Consider the following 20420-nt stretch of genomic DNA (forward strand, 5'->3'; position numbering starts at 1 on the left):
AAGTTTATATTTGTTAAAATTGTCCTTCATTTTAATTATTGTATTGTTTTTAAGTGTTTTTTGAAATACAAATAAGATATGTGCAGTGTGCATAGGAATTCATTCAGATTTTTTTCAAATTATAATCCGGCCATCCAAGAGATTGAGGGATTGTGACTTGGCCCCCTCCTTAAAAAGTTTGAGGACACCTGGATTAAACCCTTGTGTTGCTGAACTGCTGACCTGAAGGTTGGCAGTTCAAATCCACAAGACAGGGTGAGCTCCCATCTGTCATCCCTAGTTCCTGCCAATCTAGCAGGAACATGCAAATGTGAGTAGATAAATAGGTACCACTTTGGCGAGAAAAGGCAAAGAGACACTTCAAGTAATCTTCCTGGCTATATAACCAGAAGGTGACAACACAGGCTCCTCGGCTTGAAAATGGAGAACAGCACCTCCCAGGGTCAGAGATGAGCACCGCCTCCAGATACCAGAAATGAAAGGAGAAGCCTCTGCCTTTGTTTGTGTTTTGGTATTTCATATGATTGCAAAGGCATTAAATGTTTGTCTATGTATGTAAATGCTGTAATCCACTCTGAGTCCCCTAGGGGAGGAGGGAGGAATATAAATAAAGTGTAAATAAATAAAGTGAAGACTTCCCCTCACTTTCTGCCCCTGTGATAACTGGATTTTGAAAAAAAATAATGACTTATTGTGGAAATAAGGATTGGTGATAAACCTTCAGAGGAGACACCTTTCCCCCATGATAACTCTTTCAGGAGTGAATTTCCCTTCCTAAAGGTAGATTTCTCTCACTTCCTGATGTCTCACCTCTGTTCTTAACTATGAGTCATATCTAAGTCAAATGTTTGTAATTCAGAGACTGCCTGTATCTAGACTGAAAAAGATACAACCCCCTCCCCTAACCCAAATTAAAAAGTTCTCTATTTTTGGGGTATTGGTCCTTCATAAGGAAGGAACTGTGCACATCATGTGATTTATAAATGTAGACAATATATTAAATTTGCAGAGAAACACATGGCTAAGTTAACAGAAATGAATACTTTCATTTGGTAGTTAGGTAGGTCACACATTTGTTATAAACTAACCCGGCATGCTATGAATTTTGACTCTCTTACTGCTATTTTGAAAACTTATAGCAAAAAGTATAGAAAGGAGATAGACTCCGCATGATGGTAGATGGTCACTGGTTTATTTCTTACTTATTTAGGAAACCCTTCAGCCTCTGTCACAGTTGACCTTTTTCAGGGCTAGACTAAAAAATATAAATATAATTCTCAGATACCCAAAAAGTGTTATTTTAAACTGGAGATAACAGGAATTTAATCTGCCTCGTTTGCAAAGTATATGCACCAATGATGTAGATAACCAATTAATTCAAAGTCGGAGTGAGACGGAAGGGATCAAGCAGAAGTTCAGCGGAATGAATAAAATGGCACTTATTACAAAAGCAGTGCTGTGTTTCAAGATAAAGATTTTTATTTTTAAAGAAAACCCTTTCACAATATCAGAAAAGAAGTAGCTGTGAGAACTCCTTATCCTGTTATTCATAATAAAAAATTAAAGCTTCCATGCTCATCATCAGGTATTTATTTATTGTGTCAGAAGCGAATTGAGGATGCTATTAAAATGTATTTAAAAATACAAATAAAGTTTAAAACTTGGCATTATACTCAATGTCATTTGACCAGGAGCTGGCCACTTGGGAGTGCCTCTGGTGTTTCTATAAGAAGGTCCTCCATTGAGCATGTGGCAGGGCTCAGACTGCATTGTAATAGGTGGTCTGTGGTTTGCTCTTCACACTCGCATGTTGTGGAGTCCAATTTGTAGCCCCGTGTCTTAAGGTTGGCTCTGCATCTCATGGTGCCAGAGAACAGTCTGTTCAGCGCCTTCCTAGCTGCCCAGTCTTTTGTGTTCCCAGGAGGGAGTCTCTCATTCGGTATCAGCTATGGATTGATGTTCCAGGTTTTATCCTGCCACTTTGGACTCCTGCTTGCTGAGGTGTTACTGTGAATATCTCTGTAGATTTTTGAAAGCTATTTTTTGATTTAAGGGGTTGGCGTGCTGGCTGATATCCAAACAGGGGATGGCCTGGAGATGTCACTCACTGCCTTGGTTGTTTCATTTTTGGCTGCTACATCCTGGTGGATGTCAGGTGGTGCAATGCTGTCTCAAAAGTGTAATTTCTCTAGTAGTATGGGACGTAGACATCCTGTGATAATGCAGCATGTCTCACTAAATGCCACATCCACTATTTTAAGGTGGTGAGATATGTTCCACTCTAAACATGCATATTCAGCTTCAGAGTAGCAAAGTGCAAGGGCAGATGTCTCTTCACTGTGTCTGGTTGTGATCTCCAGGTTGTGCCCACTTTTTACTTGATAGACAAGCAGTGCTTCTTGTAAGTCAGAGCATGGGCCAGGCAAACTTCCAGGTATTTGGATGCGCTGCAAAGCTCCAGTGAGATTCCTTCCCAGATAATCCTCAGAGCTTGAGATGCTTGTCTGTTTTTAAGGTGAAAAGCATACATCTGCATTTTAGATGGATTAGGAATCAGCTGGTGTTCCCTGTAATAGGTAGTAAGGGTACCTAAAGCTTCAGAGAGTTTCTATTCAACCATTTCAAAGCTGCTTGGGCAGTGATGGCATGATCATCAGCATAGATGAAACTCTTTGTCCCTTCTGGCAGTGGCTGATCATTTGTGTAAATGTTAAATGTTGATGTAGCAAGCACACTTCCCTGAGGCAGGCTGTTCTTCCTGTGCAGCATGAGAAATGCTTGAATCAGCATCTGGAAGTTTGCAGCAAGGATTCCAAAGCCTTTGTCTGACTGGTAAAAATATAGTTTTAAGAAATATTTAAAAGGTGCAAATGAAATCAGGTGCCTCTGTATTTATGTTGTCATTGTTCAACACTGCCTCAAACAGACAATGAGAGCAGCTAAAATGAAATACACAAATACATTGCTTTCCACTCTACAAACAACTAAAAAGAAGAGACCAGGGGGGTGGGACTAGGAGAATGTCAGAACCCCCCCCCCCCCCAACCTCCGATTTTGGAAAGGTTAAACAAAGAGCGCAAAATATTCATTTGTATCTTTCCTCCCTAAAAGGCAAAACGTCAGGAGAAAATGTTTCCGGAACATACCCAAAAAGCCTGAAAAACTTAGAACAACCCAAAACTTTATCTGTCTGCATATTGCACTCAAGCAAAATTATATTCCAATGTGTTTTGTTGGGTAAATTTTTGTCAAGTGAAATCTGAAGCTGGAATGAGACCTAAAACTGATCAGGAAGGCAAACAGACAACAAACAATAATTTTGGCTACGTGATCTACCAAATCATTACACTGTTTTCAGTCCAACTTACTCAGAGTACTGGGTGAGAGAGATTAAGTTTATTCCAAGCATCAGTATTTCATAGAACTTCAGAATTATGCGGACAACAACAACAGAGTTACGCTCATGTACGAGCGATATCGAATGAATGTTTGGTAATCCTTATCTGAGGTCTGCCCATTTGTGACCGCCCATTTGTTTGTTGATCAAGGTCGATCATGGGAGGTAAGTTTTCAGGAGAATTTAGGCATCACCACTGATTTCTCATTAAGAACATTGCACTTAGTTTCTAAAGAACCCCAGGGTTCTACAGAGAAGAGTTTACATCAATCATGCACACAAAAAGAGAACTTTGGCATATCATTTTTTAAATAAACTAAGGCAAAAATCTCTTTTTAGCCTTCTGTTTAGATGACATTCCATCAAAAAATATTGTAAGAGGATCCAAACATATCTCCAAAAATAATTTCTGGGTGCAGATAAATTCGATTCTCACACAAATTCATCTCAGGAGGAAGAAGCTATATTGAAAGTCTAGTACTTTTCTGATCATGGGTATGATGACATGGGCAGCATAAACCAAGGCTTGTGAGAACTGACATCATGGCACCCACATGACACACAGCCTCTTCTCCCCCTAAGACAAGACCCTTAATGTTGTTTTGTACAACATTAGCCATAGTCAGGGAATGCTCCAGAGCAGCCTCACACTTTGGGGAAAACTGACCAATTCTGAATTGCAACCGGCTCCACTATTCACATGGCTGCCACACTTTCCCCAGAATCCACACTGTGGGGAGGAGGAGATGATACCTATCTTAGCAGTACTGCCACCATTGTTGAGAGGGCAATGGAGCTTCTGACTGTCCCTGGGCACCATTGCTGTTGTTTACAAGGGTGGCTACATAAATTAGAGAGGGGAGATTGCCACTTCTCCACTCCCATTCCCAAATCACATGGACACCTTTGTAAAAATCAGCAATAGTGCCCAAGGAGGGCAAGGAGATATTTGGAATCTATGGTGCTGCACTGATTGCAACAGAACCACCACGGTAAAGACGGTCTTCTGGCAGGACTGAACAGGGTTCAGACCTGCTAAACAATTAGGACTCTATTTGTTGCCCACCTCCACAACAGGATGGAGATGGGCAATGAAGCTACTCCCAGGACTGATGCAGAATACAGTTTTTTGTTGTTGTTTATTCGTTCAGTCGCTTCTGACTCCTTTGTGAGCTCATGGACCAGCCCACACTAGAGCTCCCTGTCGGCCACCACCACCCCCAGCTCCTTCAGAGTCAAGCCAGTCACTTCAAGGATACCATCCATCCATCTTGCCCTTGGTCGGCCCCTCTTCCTTTTTCCTTCCATTTTCCCCAGCATAATTGTCTTCTCTAAGCTTTCCTTTCTTCCCATGATGTGGCCAAAGTACTTCATATTTGCCTCTAATATCCTTCCCTCCAATGAGCAGTCAGACTTTATTTCCTGAAGTATGGAGTGGTTGGATCTTCTCAGCACTCTCAGAATTTTCCTCCAGCACCACAGTTCAAAAGCATCTATCTTCCTTTGCACAGCCTTCCTTATGGCCCTGCTCTCACATCCATAGGTTACCATTGCTTTGACTACTGCACTCCACACCAAACCTGGGGTTTCCTGCCCATGTAGATGTGTTCCATGTTTAAAAAAAGCAAAAGGAAAACTGTGGCATGTGAATTAGATACTTGCCTACTTTTTTCTAACAAAACTCTAGAGAATGATCACAGATAGTGAAAACATAATAGGGTATACGTTTCTCCATTCTCTTTCAAGTATGTAGAGAAACATGTTTTATGTGAACTATTGTTTCTATGAATGAAAGACATTGAGGCGGATCAATGAATTACTCTTGTTCTGAAAGAAAGGCAGGTGGAAATTACAACAGAACATCCAGTTTCTATCAATTATTTAGGTGCTGAGAATATGTATTATACAAAACTTTTGAAACAACTAAAGCCTTTAACTAATTAATGAATTATGAAATTTTGTCTCCAACAATTCAGAAGGGAACTCTCCCTCTCTAGCTTGCTTTAACATGATAAATTTGATTAACAGTTTACTATTAACTTGTACACTAATGAATAATCAACAGCATTATGTTCTTTAATGAACAACAGCTTTTAATTTAATAGATACAGTGTTTAGAATTGCTCTTTCTTGCCAAAGTGACAACACAGTTACTAGCAATCAACAACACTGCTTTGAGTATTCTAAATCTAGCTTGTTTCTCTGGGGGCAAGGAAAAAGAAATACTCGTGGGAGATGGTGAACGAAAGCCCCAAATTTATTTTCTGAATTAGTCAACATCTCTATGATAATTCTACTACACTACAGTATTAGCCTTTCATCAAATGACTTTAAAAGCAGGCAAAAAACACTCTTAAATCTGCCTCCCATATTTTATCAGATTAGAACATGAAAATGCAGTATATACTCAAGTATAAGCCGACCGAATATAAGCCAAGGAACCTAATTTTATCACAAAAAACCTGGGGAAACTTTTTTTGGGGAAATGCAGCAGCTACTGGTAAATTTCAAAATAAAAATAAGTACCAATAAAATTACATTAATCAAGGCATCAGTAGGTTAAATTTTGAATATTTACATAAAATTGTAATTTAAGATAAAACGGTCCAACTCTTATTAAATCATTATTCTAACCTTCTTCAATGTAAATGTGCTTACATATCCTTAGTTTATTTTAACTATACATTTTGGAGAAAATGCTGTGTGTATATGAATAAGGAAAAGTGGGAAAGACTGGCGCCGAGAGAGGAGGAGAGGAAGGCATGCACTTCTCCAAGAGGAAGGTGCACGCTGCACTGAGAGAGAAGGCGAAGAAGGAGAGCTGGGTTGCTGTATGGATAGGTGGGGGTCCTGGCAGGAAAGCGTGGGGCTGAAAGAAGCCCTTCTTTCAGCCCCATGCATTTCTACCAGGACTCTCACCCATGTATAAGCCAAGGGGAGCTTTTTCAGCCTTAAAAAAGGCCTGAAAAACTAGGCTTATACTCGAGTATATACAGTAATCTGCGGACCCCTACCTGCTAAGTAGTTTATACATGTGGTGAAAGACTGATTTTCTTAATGTTATGCAATATTCCTAGCCAATAATAAATCCAGGCTATATTAACCTTAGGTTTAGGAAGTGTGCTGGTTGTACTTCCAGTACCCCAACTGTTGTTGTTCTGTGTCTCCAAGTCATTTCCCGTTTATGACAACCCTAAGGTAAGCCTTTCATAAGGTTTTCTTGGAAAGAAGTCTGAGAAAATGTGACTTGGACAAGGTCACCAAGTAGGTTTCCAGGACCAACCTGGTTTTCACCTATTTGCTCCAAATTTACACCTAATAGCTCAGTACAGAGATCTGGGATGGAGAACGTTAAGTAGTTGAGTACATTTAAAAATAACATCAGAGCATAAAAGAAGATCAATATGGCACATACATATTCATCTGGTCACTAAAAGTCTCAGTCATAGACTGAATCAAATTTCCCACAGGGAAACAGGCCTGTAGAATCAAATATACAACTTAATTTAGGGAAAAATACTTTATGTTTCTACCCTGATAGCCTAGAACCTTGTCCATTCTAATATAATCTGCCAAGATTATCAAGTCACTACTGCAGAGCACCCAGGCTGACAAAATTCCATAAAGGTAACAAGTCAAAACATCTTGGCTTCAGTTGGTCATGTAGAGTCTCTTGGAAAGTTCTTGCTATATAACCAACTTCCCAGGGCATACCTACATGGACACGATAAAGGGAGGGCTGGACGGGAATTGGCCCCATGATGTCCACATGGATCTTTATTACCCCAAATGCAGGGCAAAGTGCTTAGCAGCTCCACACTTCTAAATAATTGCACTGGTTCTCAACCAGAATTGGCCCTCCTGTTTACATGGCCATCCCATTTTCCCTGGGTACTGTACCACAGAGGCAGGGGGCGGCACCTCCGGGTGCTGCATTCTGTAGCAGCTGAGTTTTTTTTGTTTGTTTTTTTTGCCCATTTAGATGCAATCCCAGTCTCTTGCCAACTGAAAATTTAAATCCACAGTAAAGGTAGAGATCCCTTCATTTCAGCTACAAAGCCATTGTACTATTTTTGCTTAATTAATTGATTTGTGTGAGAGAGCCTCACACAGATATACTGTGAACTCTTGTTCAGTTTCAACACTTTGGATAGCTCCTTTAAAGATCACACTAAGCTTTAAAGTAGATTTCATGCCCAAAATAAATGGAAGCGAGCACTTGTTGGTGTGACCATTATTATTACTAAAACTATATTTATGTTTATTTATAGTCTGCTTTCTAACAAAATGTGACTGAAATGCATTACAATGCTAAAAATCACACTGTAATGATGGCTGAGAGAAATTCACACATGAAACAATTGCTAGCCATATGGAAATGAAACCCAGTCCATTATTAAATACTTACCAAGATGATGGTTCATGCATAAAACATCAACAGTGAATGGACACAATTCTGCAGGATGCCCTAGGCCTTTTCCAAGATTTGTGAAACAACCTCCTTATGAGTAGTTTATTTCCCATTTTAAATTTCTTTTGTACCACCCATGTGTGTACACAATTAGTTTTTTCCAAAAGTCCATATACCACTGTTTTGCAAATCACTAAAAATTAATTTATTCATAGGCATCTGCAAGCATAAAACCTGTTTTATTCCTAATCTTCCAAAAAGACTAGTTTTTCAAAATTAGACTTACTCTGTATTGTGTCATTTTAAGAAGGGGGTGCAACACATGCTTTGCCTGTTGAGCAAGTGTTGTAATGAATAGCATAATTATCTGGGGCATCTACACTTAAATATGTAAAGTAACTGGTGAGAAGTCAAATGTCTAAAATAAGTTACAGAATGAAAAAGTCCTATTTATGTGTTTGCTTTCTCATATCCAATGAGATTTGCTTAGGAAGTGAATTGTTGAGAACGAATTCAATAAAAAACTGAACTAATCAGATTCTGATTAGGATCAATTGGAAAGAATTAGTGTTTAACTGACAAGGCATACAATGGCAATAAATAATCAAATGCTAATGCTGGCTGGGCCAAATCCACCAGGCACAGCTACAAATATTCTGTTTCTCTCAATGGAATGAACATCTCATTGAAATGAATAACACCACCTGCCCCATCATATTCAGTCCTTAGACATCGGCTCAAGATACTTGTTATTTCAGCATACTTTTTACAGAGGCAGTAACTGACTGAGGCTTTATCATTACTTGTCTCTTTGATTTTTCCCCCTTTTCCTTTTTCAGTTTCATTGTTTGGTGTATACTGATGGTGTGTTTCTGATAGAAGTATGTCTTTGGTATCCACCTCTTATATTTATGAATGTATTGTTACCTGAACCATTGAAGGAAATAAAATCTAGAAAAAAAACTAGATTAGTACTGGTGAATGATGAAAATTTACTTGAATTTTCAGAAATAACAATATAGTTTTACTATGTAAAATAGAACAGATTTGGTTACCACAAGTACAAACTCTTTTGTTTGCAAAAGAGTTATTATTCTCACCTAATAAAAGAAATAGCCTAAGACTAGTGCTCAGTTCTGACTGACCTTGAAACATAATTGGCAAGCGTACATGTCTCTATGGTATATGCCACTGGGTAGATAAAAAGTATATGGGATTATAATCAAAACCGATAAAGCTGCAAAATTAATCAACAGTGTTTTAAACCTATGTGATGAAAATAACAGAATGCTTAATGTTGCCTAATTATTAATATATGTTGCATGACTTCCAGACCAATGTGTATAATGTGTAACTGTCAACTATTTTCTTTGAAGGCTTTGTAAAAATACCATTTTAATTGTGGATTTATTTTTAAATATTATCTAAAATCATTGAAAAGCCCTTAGCATGTTTTTTTAATGTACTTCATGTTATCCAGAAGTGAAAGCATTTATTACTTTCTTTTTCAGATAGGAGTGAAGATGTAGTATACCCATTTGTATACAATTGTGCATTGTATACATATCATATGCACCTCTTAGTGGGATTCATGTACACCACATACAGACTATAACGTTTTACCAAAATTACTGTAAGACATAGTTACCACTGCAATAGGTAACAGTGTCCCCAGAATTCCACCGTTTACCATTTTCAGTTCCGATTGGATGGCCCCCCACAAGGGTCTGCCTCCAGGGGCAAACCAAGAATGGACAACTTGGAAATCCTTGAACAGACTCAGAAGCTGTGTTGCCAGACCAAAAGACAAACTGGCAAAATGGCACTACCTAAAATAATCCTCCACCTTGTGCGACTGTGGAGCAGAGCAAACAACTCAGCATCTGTATGCTTGCCCACAATGCTCTGCCTCACACCCAGAGGAAGAATTGTTTAAAACTACAGACAACGCAGTCACTGTGGCCCGTTTTTGGTCTAAAACTATCTAGAAGTTTGTGATCCCTTTATTTTTTATCAGTTTTAGATAATTATTTTATGCAAAGCTTTTGACATGAAATAAGTGAAAATTTTCAGTTTTTTCTACAGTCAGAAAAACCCTATTGGTACAAAAGAGTTCAATTTGACTGGAGTGATAAAATGCATAGAAGTGTTGACTTACCACTTAGTAACTGAATTAATACGTCTGCTTTCATAGGTCATATAAGTTGGATCCAATATTGGGTGGAAAACAGCACACAGATCAAATTAATTAGTATATGATTTAGGCCAAACTATTCTATCTATCTATCTATCTATCTATCTATCTATCTATCTATCATTCTATCTATCTAGACTAGACCATGTTATGTACTGGAACAAAAAAATGGTCCATATAATTATTCAGCAAAATATTGATTGGGTCTACCCACCAAAATTAAAATGGGCTTCATTAATACATACAAAACTATCCTGTTAGTAGATGATGATAGGAAATGATTGTTTTTATAACCTCATATCCACATTTGAATCCTGCAGGTGAGAGCTGGATTTTGCAAGGACCAGAAAATACCCCCACAATATACAGAATATTTGTTTTATCTTTTTTATCTAACGTTTCTTCTATTCCAAGGACTCCCCCCCCCCCCCCCCCCCCGCTTTGTCTGTTTGAGCAAAATACTCTTTATTGCACATGCATAAACTCTCCTTTGGACACGAGGCACGTTTATGCACTACAACTGGGTCAGAAAAAAAAACCCCATAATTCAAAGTTTGTTTATCTGAGTGCATCTTAAAGCCGGAGAAGATACGGCTGTGTATGTTGATAAAATACATCAAAGTGTGCCAGAATGCTCTCTAAAGTGGCTTCAGGGTATTTCCCGGCCTGTGACCATGTTCACATTAGTGACCTTAATGTGTTCAAACAGAAGGTGTTCTAAAGACGGCAAAGCTGAAATCTTGTACTGAGGCAAGGATAGCATCTTTGAGAAGAAACACTGTGCTCCTACCTTTACAGCTTCACTTAAGGTATGGTTTTTGTCTGCTTCTTCACAGGAATGTAATTCCAGTTTATACTGCAACTCCTGTAGTTGTTGTGCCTGTTCATTCAAGAGCATTTGGGCCTGCTGCTCCCGAAGTAATGCATTATTTAGCTCCTCACATGCACTTTCAAACCTCTCGTGGGTGATCAATTTCTGATAAAGGAAATAAATTGTGTTCTGTCATGAAAGAGCAGCATTGTTTATACACTTGACTTTCAGCATCCCACTTGCCTGTATGCAACATAGTAATGCAAAAGTTTTAAAACACTCAATACCTCTACCCTAGAGGCAGTCTTTCCCAACTCAGGACCATTATACAATGCTAATGCCAGGTGATCTTTATTCGCCGGGTCTTTTTTTTTCTCCCAACGAAAATATAGAGGAATATAAATGTGAACTAAAGAAGGTTCTTCTTGCATATTACTCCTGTTAATGCCTGAAGTCAAACAAATGAATTACTTTTTACCAAATACAATTAATTTGAATACAGGTATTCCTTATTTGGTTTCTTACAGTATGTACAATATTTTAGAAAAATGAGTCAGAAACCTAGTAAAATTAAGCACTGATCTATGTCCACTCTTGCCAATTTAAATATTGCAAAAGACAATCTAATAAATCAAAACAGATAATAAATCAAAACAAGGTGTACACTTGTTTGGCTAATTAAAACAGCAAATCCAGGAAGTAGAACTAATGTTTAAGTTGGAACAGGATTCAAGCTTGGAGACGAAATTATAAAACAGTCATTTCCTATCACCATCTACTGGCAGGTTGGCTTTCTACACCTGTCTGTACCAACTATAGACAAACATTAATAGAAAAGGTATTAGAAATGCACATTTATAGGAAAATCTGTCATGAAATATATTGAGAGAGAGTAACTAATATTCTCAACGCATTTCATTTTTGTTTTTCTTCTTTCCGTTGAAATTATTTCTAAAGTATGAGAGGAATTGTCATTTTCCTAGACTGAGGGGCTGAAGGAATCCCACAGTTCCAGGAAGCCTGCAGACCTCACACGAAAATGTCCCCGAGGGCTTTTATACTCATTACAAAAAGTCTATCTAGGAAAGACGTCCACACATACAATTAATAGGCCAACCTGAGAACTGGGATAGCAAATGCAAGTGTGTCTTCTGGGAATTCCTGAACGACTGGATTTCCCACAGTAAGTGCAGCATCTTTTGCTCAGCAGCCTCCTCCACCCCAAAACAAAAATTACCAAACTCAAGAAGCCCTCCGCCTCTGTTAGCCTCACAGACAAGAGTTGTCCTGCATGTAGGTATTTTGCAATGTGTAAAATAGCCCCTGTATTCTTCGAGGATATGTCAGCAGTTGGCAATGATATGAGCCATATAAAAGCAAAGTGGGAGTACATAAAACATATTTGTCTGGGTGATGTTAGCATACAATTTGAGTTTTCAAACTCAAATACTCTAGCTGCATGAATAGAATTATTTTGGATACCGCAGTTGGGGAGATCGGCTTTGTTGAAGATGAGACTTGATTATTTACTCAACCTATCTTATTCCGAGACATAAAGAATCCTATGGAAAGAGGCATTTGTTCCTCTCCTTTTAATATACCTGATTCACAGCTGGGACATATTTATGAGACATAGGGTTTGTGAGGAGAGAGAATGTAAGGGTAGGCTGGTTGTATTATTTGGTTTTCTAAGGAATAGTGAAGCAAAAAGGAGTAAAAGGAAGTCTCTCCTTCAGAACCTGCTTGTTCCCCCCCTCCCAATCCTTCCAAATCAAATATACTTACAGATTGCTTAAACACATTTAATTGCTCTTGCAGGCTCTGGGCTTTGTCAGCCTCTTTCTTCATCTCATTCAAATTCCGTTTGAATTCTGTGAGCTCTAAGCGCAGTGACCGCCGCTCCACTTCTGCTGTATGCAGCCTTTGTGTAAATTCAAATATTTGCTTCTGCAAGGATGCTATGCTTTTCTGGTAGTAAAAAAACGGAAACAATGTTGTTTAGCTGTAGAAAGTGCTGAGTAGGCAGTAAATCAACAGCATTTAATGCCTGGGCAAATGAAAACGAAGCCTCCTTTCTGAGTTTACATACCAAACTGAAGTGTACTACTCTTACTAAAAAATAAACACATATTAGAGGGATATTTTTTGGACATTGAACTTGAAAGGAAATGATATTGAAGAAACATTTAGCCCTTTGGGGGACAGAGACAGAACATATTTTGTAACAATACTCAGACTAAGTATGTAGACAATTCCTGCATTTTAACATAATTAGTATGAATTGCACTTGCAGTAGTATTTCGAAACAAGATTGAACATTGCCTTGAATACAACACAAGGCTGGAAGTGATCTAAGAAAATTAATTTGAAATACAAGTATTAGAAGTATTATCCATAGCAGGTTTGGTTTAAATAATACTACAATTTCCTTGCAATTCTCCAGTTTCACTGTAAAGACTGAAAAACGTGATGGCTACTACAAAAATATAAAAAAATATTATTTCTGAGCTCGAGCAATGGGTGTTGTGTGCCTTCATACAAACCGTAACAGGGCCTCTGTCGCTCAAGCCTGCTTTAAGAGCCTGTGCATTTATTTTATGAAGCCCACGAGCCAACTTCTGAACCAAGGAGTCGTTCTCTGCGTAGGTAATACTTCGGCTGCTACCTGCTGGAGCAACTTCCATCACAAGACAAAGCTTGTCCATGAATTTTGAAAAAGAATTTCTTGCTGCGCTGGTGAGTAAATGTCCTGAAAGCCAGGAATTCAGATCTTTAAAAGGAACAGAAATAACATCCATGAGTGGGGTGAGGCTAAGTTTAGGTTTTGTGAATATAAAAAGGCTGGAAATATGTCATACAAAAAGCAGCGAAAGAAAGCGCTCCAGACATTTACCATATGCAATACCTTCCCATCCAAACATGGAAATAAAGTTCCAATCCCAACCATACCAGACTGGATACATTTGAACACTTACTTCTAGGAACACGATGACAATGGATGAATTTTAAAGCAATTCTCAAAATGGATCTTTTGAAAACGGTTTGCAGAAAACACTGTATAAGCTTGCTGAACCCATACTACTTTCAGTACTTATAATTGGGAATTGGTACTAATAATAGATTTGCATCCATGCACTTTTTCAGTGTACAAAGGGCTACTGGAACTTTGCACCTGAACCAGTGATAGGTGCCACATGCTTTAAACAGGAGCATAATCTGCCAAATCCTGGCACCATTTACCTTGGTAGAAATCCCTACGCAATGGGACAATTTTGCCAGCAGAAAGAGAAGCCCTGTCAAGTCTGTATATGCCAACACTTAATTCTACTAGGAGCCCCTGATTGTGCAATTGGTTAAACCTTTGTGCCGGCTGAACTGCTGATCGAAAGGTCAGTGGTTTGAATACCGGGAGCAGGGTGAGTTCCCATCGTCAGCCTAGCTCCCCATGTAGGGACATGAGAGAAGCCTCCCACAGGATGGTAAAACATCAAACATACGGGCATCCCCTAAACAATGTCCTTGCAGATGGGCAATTCTCTCACATCAGAAGCGACTTGCAGTTTCTCAAGTCACTCCTGACATGAAAAAAACTTAATTCTGCTCAACTTGCACTGAAATTACATACACATATGCAAGAACGGGCTTAGGCACGAGAAAAATCATGGTTTTCCTAATGAGAAATGGTTTTATGCTCTCTTCCAATACAACATCCTTTCCCCTTCATTAATCCATAGGTTGCAATATATGACACCCCAGGCCTGTTGTGTAAGCAGACTAAAATCTACAAATAAATATCAGTGAATGTGACTCATTCAAAAGCAGAAGGTAAGTCATTGCTGCAAATTTATAACAGTTTCCCTTTCTTTCCTGACAGCTTAGATGTCTAAATCATTTGCTGCTTAAAACTACTGAGGCTTGGTACCTTATTGCCATACTATTTATATTCTGAGACAAGAGAATATAATTTACCTTATTCCAAGGCAATTAAAATTTTACAACTACAATTACTTATTTCCCCATAGGATTTTGGTAATCATCCTTCTCATATAATGGGCTTAAGGCCCCAGCACACCCAACATGTTCTGCTTACTGCTAGATTCGTCAGGTCTGTAATTAATAATTGTGTTTAATGTTGATAAATAAAATTGTCAGTGCTCCTTCTACTAATTGGTATTCCAGATAACGGTTAATAGGTTTATTTATGCCTTAATAAAAGTCTTGTAATTTAGTTTCCCCTCTGCAAGTCAGGTCTTAATCTGTCATTACTTGTCTTGTGATACTATCAGGGTAAGATGACAACCATGGCGGAGCTTATTTACATGCAGGAGAATTCCAGATCTCCTGTTGCTGCAGAGAATTAAAATAGTGTCCTGAAGTTTAGAGTAGAAAACCTATCAAGGGGCATTTTCAAGGCAATCTATCTCCCCCATACACACACTTGTAGCAGGAGGAACAAAAACAAAGGGGTTCAGGCAAAACAGAAGAGGAATTTGCTTCCCAGAAACCTCTTTCCATGTGCAACCAAAGAACCATCTAACTCAGCATTTCTCACCCTAGGGGGGTCACGAAGGGGTGTCAGAGGGGTCACCAAAGACCATCAGAAAACACAGCAAATTCTTTTGGCCATGGATGTTCTGTGTAGGAAGTTTGGCCCAACTCTATCATTGGTGGGGCTCAAAATACTCTTTGATTGTAGGTGAACTATAAATCCCAGCAACTACAACTTCCAAATGTCAAGGTCTATTTTCCCCAAACTCCACCAGTGTTCACATTTTGGCATATTTAGTATTTGTGCCAAGTTTGCTCCAGATCCATCATTGTTTGAATCCACAGTGCTCTCTGGATGTAGGTGAACTACAACTCCAAAACTCAAGGTCAATGCCCATCAAACCCTTCCAGTATTTTCTGTTGGTCATAGCAATTCTGTGTACCAAGTTTGCTTCAATTCCATCATTGGTGGAGTTCAGAGTTCTCTTTGATTGTAGGTTAACTATAAATCCCAGCATCTACAACTCCCAAATGACAAAATCCGAACTCCACAACTAGCTCCCCAGTTAGTGCCCCCCCTCTTGGTTCGTACCACTTTGAGACCCCATCTGCCCCGGTCGCCCCCTCCCAGCCAGCCACGCTTCTCCGCTCGAGAACCCTTCCCTTATTTAGCCCACTCAGCTCCCTTGATGTCTCATTATCTACCTCAACATCAGAATCACCCTTACCTAACGCCCAAGGGAGATTATTTCCCAGCCCGACTTTCTCTTCTGGGAGCTGACTAGATCCCGGCCATGTAGGGAGGGGGGAGGTTCCGGAGGAAGGGGGTGCCATTCAAGTCGTGTGGGGGAGGAGATTTGTGGGTCATAAACATCCCAGGGAGAAGCGCAACAGAGTCTTTGCGACCCTGGAAAAGGTGGGTAGTGGTAGGCTCCTTGGCAGCCCCCTTGGTCTTAAGGTCCTGCTGATTAATGCCAGATCCGTTAATGGTAAGACCGCGGCCATCCAGGACTTGATCCTGGATGAGAGGGCGGATCTGGCATGCATCACCGAGACCTGGCTGGACGAACTGGGGGGTGTAAATCTCTCTCAGTTGTGCCCACCAGGTTTTGGAGTGCATCAGCAGGCCAGACAAGGGGGGCGGGGAGGAGGGGTCGCAGTAGTCTTTCGGCAATCCATCGCCGTGATCAGATGCGCTGTTCCGCAGACTTCTAGGTTTGAGTGTGTCCACTTGAAAGTGGGGAGCCGTGACAGTGTGGGGTTCCTGCTGGTGTACCGCCCACCCCGCGACCCAGTAGATTCCCTGTCTGAGCTAGCGGAGGTGGTTTCTAATTCGGCCTTGGTCTCCCAGCGCCTGGTGGTGCTGGGAGATTTTAACATCCACGCTGAAACCACCCTATCTGGCGCAGCTCTGGACTTTATGGCCTCCATGACGACCATAGGACTGTCACAGATAATATCTGGCCCCACTCATCAAGCTGGACATACTCTTGACCTGGTTTTTGTGGCGGACAACGAAACGATCAGAGCGGAAGATCAAAACATCCTTCCGGTGTCATGGTCTGATCATTATCTGATCTCTTTTAGACTGGCTGCGTCTCTAAACCTCCGCAGGGGTGGAGGACAGATTAAAATGGTCCGCCCTAGGAGACTGATGGATCCGGACGGATTCCTGAGGAATCTTAGGGCTCTTCCTGCCTTGGAGCCTGGCGATTCCATCGACGCCTTGGTGACTCTCTATAATGGGGAGATGTCCAGGGCGTTAGATGTGATCGCACCCGAACGCCCCATCTCGTTGCGTCGTGACAGGCCATCTCCCTGGTTCACCGGGGAGCTGACTGTGATGAAGCACACGAGAAGGGGGCTAGAGCGCAAATGGAGGAAATCTCGTGACGTGTCTGATCGAGCACGGGCTAAAGCCTCTCTTAAGGCATACTCCGTGGCTATACGGGCGGCCAGGAAATCATTCACGACCACCCGGATAGCGTCTGCAGCAAATAGATCATCGGAGCTGTTTCGGGTCGTGGGGGAACTCCTCCACCTACCTGTGGTGGAGGAGGTCACTGATGACCCAGCAGCTCGGTGTCGCGATTTCGCACACCATTTTGCAGATAAAGTCGCTCAAATACGCCTTGAGCTTGACTCCAATTTCATCGCAGTGCCTGAAGAGGTGACGGAGGCATCTGCTTGTCCAATTTTGTGGGATTCTTTTAGGCTTGTTCTTCCTGAAACCGTAGAGGAGGTTCTTGGGGCTGTGAGGGCGACCACCTCACCTCTAGACCCATGCCCATCTTGGCTCATTAAATCAGCCAGGGAGGGGTTGCTTGATTGGTTTGTACTGATTATCAATGCATCGTTGGAGCAAGGGTTTTTTCCATCTGGTCTGAAACAGGCTGTGGTTTGTCCACTCCTCAAAAAAGCCTCCCTTGACTCCACGGTGCTGAGTAACTACAGGCCAATCTCCAACCTCCCTTTTTTGGGTAAGGTGCTGGAGCGGGTGGTCGCCTCCCAGCTCCAGAGTTTCTTAAACGATACCAACTACCTAGATCGGTCACAGTCTGGCTTCAGGCCTGGTCATGGCACCGAGACAGCCTTGGTCGCCTTGGTGGATGACCTCCGCAGAGAGCTGGACAGGGGGAGTGTGACTCTGCTGGTTCTCCTGGACATCTCAGCGGCTTTCGATACCATCGATCATGGTATCCTTCTGGGTCGTCTCTCTGGGATGGGCCTTGGGGGCGCGGTTCTGTCGTGGCTCCGGTCCTTCCTGGAGGGACGCACCCAGATGGTGAAGCTGGGAGACGCCTGCTCTGACCCCTGGCCTTTGACCTGTGGGGTCCCGCAAGGCTCTATTCTGTCGCCCATGCTTTTCAACATCTACATGAAACCGCTGGGAGAGGTCATCCGGAGTTTTGGAGTTGGGTGCCATCTTTATGCGGATGACACACAACTCTACTACTCCTTTCCACCTAATTCCAAGGAGGCTCCTCATGTGCTAGACGAGTGCCTGGCCGCTGTGTCGATCTGGATGAGGAAGAACAAGCTGAAGATCAATCCCGACAAGACAGAGGTCCTCCTGGTCGATCGTAAACCGGATCGGGGTATAGGGTGGTTACCTGTGCTGGACGGGGTTACACTCCCCCTAAAGCCACAGGTCCGCAGTTTGGGTGTCCTCTTGGATTCTTCGCTTACACTTGAGGCTCAGGTGTCGGCGGTGTCCGGGAGGGCCTTTGCGCAACTGAGACTTGTGCGCCAACTGCGACCATACCTCGTGAAGGCTGATCTGGCCGGGGTGGTCCATGCCTTGGTCACCTCTAGAATGGACTACTGCAATGCGCTCTACGTGGGGCTGCCCTTGAAAACGGCTCGGAAACTTCAATTGGTCCAGCGGGCAGCGGCTAGGATGCTAACTGGGGCTCATTATCAAGAGAGGTCTACCCCTCTGTTTAAGGAGCTCCATTGGCTGCCATTTATTTTCCGAGCCCAATTCAAGGTGCAGGTGCTTACCTACAAAGCCCTAAACGGTTTGGGACCACCCTACCTGCGCGACCGCATCTCCATCTACAAGCCCACACGCTCACTTCGATCATCTGGGGAGGCCCTGCTCGTGATCCCACCCACGTCGCAAGCGCGCTTGGTGGGGACACGGGACAGGGCTTTCTCTGTGGCGGCCCCCCGACTTTGGAACGCCCTTCCAAAAGATCTCCGACAGGCCCCTACCTTAGCAGTTTTCAGAAGGAATTTAAAAACTTGGCTGTTCCGCTGTGCCTTCTCAGAATAGGAACCCCCATCCCAAGCCATAGTAGCACTTTAGCACAACTAATGTTGCTGCACACCGCACTTTTATCCTACGTTCCTCCTACCATTTCAGCACTTTTAACCCTGTACCCCATTGCACCGGCCGAGCCAGTTTTAAATAATGTCTTGATGTATTGCCATTGTTGTTGTTTTGCTTAATTGTTTTGATTTGCTTTGTTTATTGTTGTGTTACGTTTTTTATTGTATTGTGTTTTGAGGCTTCGGCCTGTGTAAGCCGCATCGAGTCCTTCGGGAGATGCTAGCGGGGTACAAATAAAGTTAATAATAATAATAATAATAATAATAATAAAATCAATCCCCTCCCCAACTCTACCAGTATTCAAATTTGGGCATATTGGATATTTGTGCCAAATGTAGTCCAGTGAATGAAACTACATCGTGCATATCAGATATTGATATTACAATTTATACAGTAGCCAGATTACAGTTATGAAGTAGCAACAAAAATAATGTTGTTGTTGGGGGTCTCCACAACATGATGAACCTGTATTAAGGGGTCGCAGCATTAGGAAGGTTGAGAACTACTGATCTAGCTAAATTAGTAGGACACAACTGATTCAGTTTGTTTTCTATATAAGCATTTGCTTATATAGAAACCTTGCGTGTGGAACAAAGTCTATTGAGAGTTCATGTTGCATTGGCGGAGATCCAAGGGACCGTATTAGGTACACTCCAGAGTTTAGGCATGCTGACTGGGATTTGGTTTAAGTTTTGTTTTTAAACTTGACTGCTGTTGAATAAAGGACCCCACATACCATATTACAAACTGGGTTTTGGAAGTCCTCTCCGTTTCAAAAGTGATTTGCTTAGTGCTATGAGAAGACTGCTGTTTCAGCCGCACAAATAAAAAGATCCTTTGGAAACACGGGAATAGCTCCATACAGTTATGCCGGGGCTTTGGCAGCAAGGTGGGATTAATTAGCTAATTAAGCTTGACAATGGGCTTACTTTTTGTTTATAGCGAACTTCCCTTGACGTGGGTTGTAGGCAAAATTTATCAAGTGCCTATGATACCATACAGCAAGAATGAATCAATAGTGCATGATTGTGCCATTTCAATTTAAAATCAGAAGTCTGAACTTTACATACACAAAACAACTTCCAGTCTAGTATGGTACCACTCCTGTTTTTTAAAATTACCAGCGAGATTTGAAAAGAAACAGGCAGGAGAGAAAACATTTCTACAATCAGAAAGCATACACTTTTCTAAAAGCCAAGCATCACCTCTGGTTAATTTTTAATGAATAATGGTTTTGACTAAAGCAAAGAAATGTGTGGGTTAGAATCATTCACAGCTTTGAGA

General features: G+C 41.3%; 1 protein-coding gene across 3 annotated transcripts in view; it reads right to left on the reverse strand.

The window, feature by feature from the left end:
* The window catches only part of CCDC171 (coiled-coil domain containing 171), a 217845-nt gene that overhangs the window by 99690 nt on the left and 97735 nt on the right, over positions 1-20420 (reverse strand). For 2 of the 3 annotated variants that reach the window (XM_060762416.2, XM_060762417.2), the window contains 3 exons: positions 13357-13583; positions 12599-12781; positions 10793-10978 (listed from right to left, as the gene is read on the reverse strand). In XM_060762416.2, the coding sequence (XP_060618399.2) occupies positions 10793-10978; positions 12599-12781; positions 13357-13583 (596 nt within the window). The remainder of the gene's footprint in view (positions 1-10792; positions 10979-12598; positions 12782-13356; positions 13584-20420) is intronic. The other variant, XM_067464374.1, reaches the window with a different exon arrangement.

The sequence above is a fragment of the Anolis sagrei genome, chromosome 2 (genome assembly GCF_037176765.1).
Source record: "Anolis sagrei isolate rAnoSag1 chromosome 2, rAnoSag1.mat, whole genome shotgun sequence".
Classification (NCBI taxonomy): Eukaryota; Metazoa; Chordata; class Lepidosauria; order Squamata; family Dactyloidae; genus Anolis; species Anolis sagrei.